Source organism: Rhea americana, unplaced genomic scaffold, assembly GCF_003343005.1.
Source record: "Rhea americana isolate MKP2758 unplaced genomic scaffold, rheAme1 scaffold_273, whole genome shotgun sequence".
NCBI classification, from domain to species: domain Eukaryota; kingdom Metazoa; phylum Chordata; class Aves; order Rheiformes; family Rheidae; genus Rhea; species Rhea americana.
Window position 1 is genome coordinate 1069209 of NW_028186394.1, and position 2873 is coordinate 1072081.

At 70.9% G+C, this 2873-nt stretch overlaps 1 protein-coding gene across 1 annotated transcript; it reads left to right on the plus strand.

Annotated features, from left to right (window-relative positions):
* The first annotated feature begins 324 nt into the window (after window positions 1–324).
* On the plus strand, window positions 325–2427 carry LOC146594013 (ring finger protein-like). The gene has a single exon (XM_085308346.1). The coding sequence runs from the start codon at window positions 815–817 to the stop codon at window positions 1847–1849; it is 1035 nt and encodes a 344-aa protein (XP_085164472.1). The 5' UTR covers window positions 325–814; the 3' UTR covers window positions 1850–2427.
* Window positions 2428–2873: the final 446 nt, after the last annotated feature.

Below are 2873 nucleotides of genomic sequence, written 5' to 3' on the forward strand. Positions count from 1 at the left end.
AGCCTGTGCTGGGGCAGCGGTGGGGGTCTGTCCTGGGTATGCCGTCCCACCGGCGGTGCAGGATCTGCRCCATCCCAGGGCAGCGTGGAGCCCGTGCTGGCCAGCAGTGTGGAGAGCGACGTCAGGTGTTTTCACTGCAGAGGTGTGCTCAATTTTCRCTAATATGCTACAGAGGTGCCTAGGCAAGGGGGAAGAGGCGGTGAGTGGGGCCAGCTCCTCCCTGGGCTCCTGYGGGAGCTGATTGGTGCGGGCACAGGCCAGCTGCCCAGGGCTGCCTGCACTTGAGCTGCTTCCAGAAGCTGACAAACCAGACGGGCTGGAGTAGGGCTCAGCCCCAGCTGAGCCGGGCAGGAGCTCCCTGCACTGCCAGGCAGGTGCCTGGCACAGCTTCGCCCTCGCCGTTGCAGGGAACTGGGCTACAGGAGTCTGCCTGGCATCACCCAACTYGTTGCCTTCTTCTGGACTGCAGTGRGTCAGTGCTGCGGCGGCGGCGGGGAGGAGGAGGAAGAGGATGAAGCAGTTGCTGGATGGTCATGGCTATGCCCTGRTCGGGGTGGCGTATTGCTGAAGGAGATGTGCAAGCACCGCGCTGCGGGGGCTCCTGACCCCATCGGCCTGGGAGCTGGTGTGAAACTACRCCGAAGGGATGATGGGTCTCCGGGCAGACGCCGGTGCCTTTAAATCCTACCGCAAGCAGCGCTGAATGCCACCTCCTGCCCTCTGAGCAGCACCCACGTTGCAGCTGTGGGGGCCTCCCCGGGTGGCTGGGAGAGGGCAGCCGGCTGCCCCGCGGCTCGCAGGACGCGGCCGCCCCATGGAGCAGGAGCCGGAGCAGGCTGGCGAGGAGGCAGGGCCTGGCCCCAGGCCCCTGCATGAGGCCAGCGCGGAGGCAAGTGCCTGGAAGCAGAGCGAGAGCCCMCGGCACGCCGCGCCGAGCGCGACTCCGGGATCGGGGGACCAGGCAGCGGCCGCTGAGCCAAGTGACCTGGCTCTGCTCCTGGGAGAGGAGCCTGCTGCTCCCTGGGGTCGCTGGAGGCCGGYGGCGGAGGACCCGGACAAGCCGCTGCTGTGCGGAGCCGCCGAGCTGCCCGCCCGCGGCCGCTGCGGCACCTCTCCGCCGGCAGAGCTGGTCCCTCCAGGCACTGCGGACGCTGTGCCGGCCCCGGAGGCTGGAGGCAGGATGAGCCCTCCATCCCTGGGGGGATCACCCAGCCTGGAAAGCGCCTCCAGCTCCATCCTGAGCCTCTCCGGCGAGGAGTCGGGCAGCGAGGTGGGGGCGGCGGCGTGCTGCATCCAGGCGGCAGCGGGCGACGGCGAGGAGGAGTGCCCCATCTGCACGGAGCCCTACGACRGCCGGCGGCACAAGCAGGCCCTGCTGAACTGCAACCACGTGCTGTGCAGCACCTGCCTCCGCGCCATCATGGACGCAGCCGGCAGCGCCGAGTTCGGGCGCGTGCGCTGCCCCATCTGCCGCCAGAAGACCCCCATGCTGGAGTGGGAGATCTGCAAGCTGCAGGAGGAGCTGCTCTTGCTGCACGCCCAGCCGGCCCCGGCCTCGGCCCGGGCTGCGCCCAGCCCAGCCGCGCTGCCGCCCCGGCGCCCGGGCATCGCCGGYGCCCTGGAGCACCATTTCCAGGTGCGCTTCCACACCAGCCGCATGTTCGGCTGCCTGCCCTGCGTGCGCTACCCGCTGTGCCTCATCCGCGGGCTGGGGCGCCTGGAGCGCCGGTGCCGCTGCTGCTACCTCGTCCTGCTGGCCGCGCTGCTGGCGGCCGAGATGCTCAGCCTGCTCCTCATCTTCCTCCCCATCGTCCTGATGGTGCTGCTCTTCCTCATCCTCGATAAATAGCCCACATCTGGGCTGTGCTGAGYGCATGGTGAGTGGCCCTGGCGGGCTCTGCGCCACTGGGAGTGGGAGCAGCCGCCCTCCCGCCCTCGCCCTGGGGGCTGGAGTGCTGCAWGGAGAGGATCTGTCTGAGAGCCAACCTGTGAACCCAGGTGTCCAGGAAGCCTCTCCGCTGTCAGTGAGCCCGGAGCAAGGTGAGACAGYGGAGGAGCCGGGCGAGCCGGGGCGAGGGAGGACCAGAGGCTGGCCATGGGGCAGGCAGCCTGGGGGCTGGCGCACCGCCTGCACCCAGCACCCGCAGGAGCAGGCGTGCCTCCCGCTGGGCACCGAGCGTCTCGCAGCAGCAGAAGGATGGCCGGTGCCCTGGCACTGCCAGGCGGATGCAGGACCAGGGCAATGCGCCGGCCCTGCCGGCTCCAGCTGCAAAGCCCTGGTGCTGGCCCAGGAGCGGAGCTGGGAAGGCTGGAGGTGCCCGGCTGGAGGAGCGGGGCTGAGCTGGGGGCTCKGCCTCCCCCTCGCCCAGCCCGGGTACTCTAACTGCCCCGCCGCAGACTGAAAATATAAATTGCGTTTGTACCGCAGCAGCGTGAGCCTGAGTTCGGTGCCGTGCCGGATGGGGACGGGCGCGTGAGGCGGCGCGGAGTGCCCCCGGGGCCGGCCGGGCCRCACACGCGCGCCAGAGCCTCCCCTACCCCGCACACCTCGCACGCACACGCGGGGGGTGTGTGTGGGAGGGGGGGGCGCACAAGTGCTCACCTCCGCCCCTCGCTGACGGCCACAGCGAGCCGCCGGCGAGCTCAGGCCGCGGCTCGCGGGTCGCAGCCTGCTGCCAGCGGCCTTGTGACGCCAGGGCACAGCCGGGCTCTTGTTCTAGCACGCCCACGCCGCGCTGAGGGCCGGCGCAGGGCCGCGGCCGCGGCTTCGCTCTCCCAGCCAGGGCTCGGGAGCACCCGGCCTCCGAGCCCGGGCGCTGGCAGGCGCGCGGTGGCTGCATCCTTCACACCCAGCCCGGCTGCGGCGCAAGGAG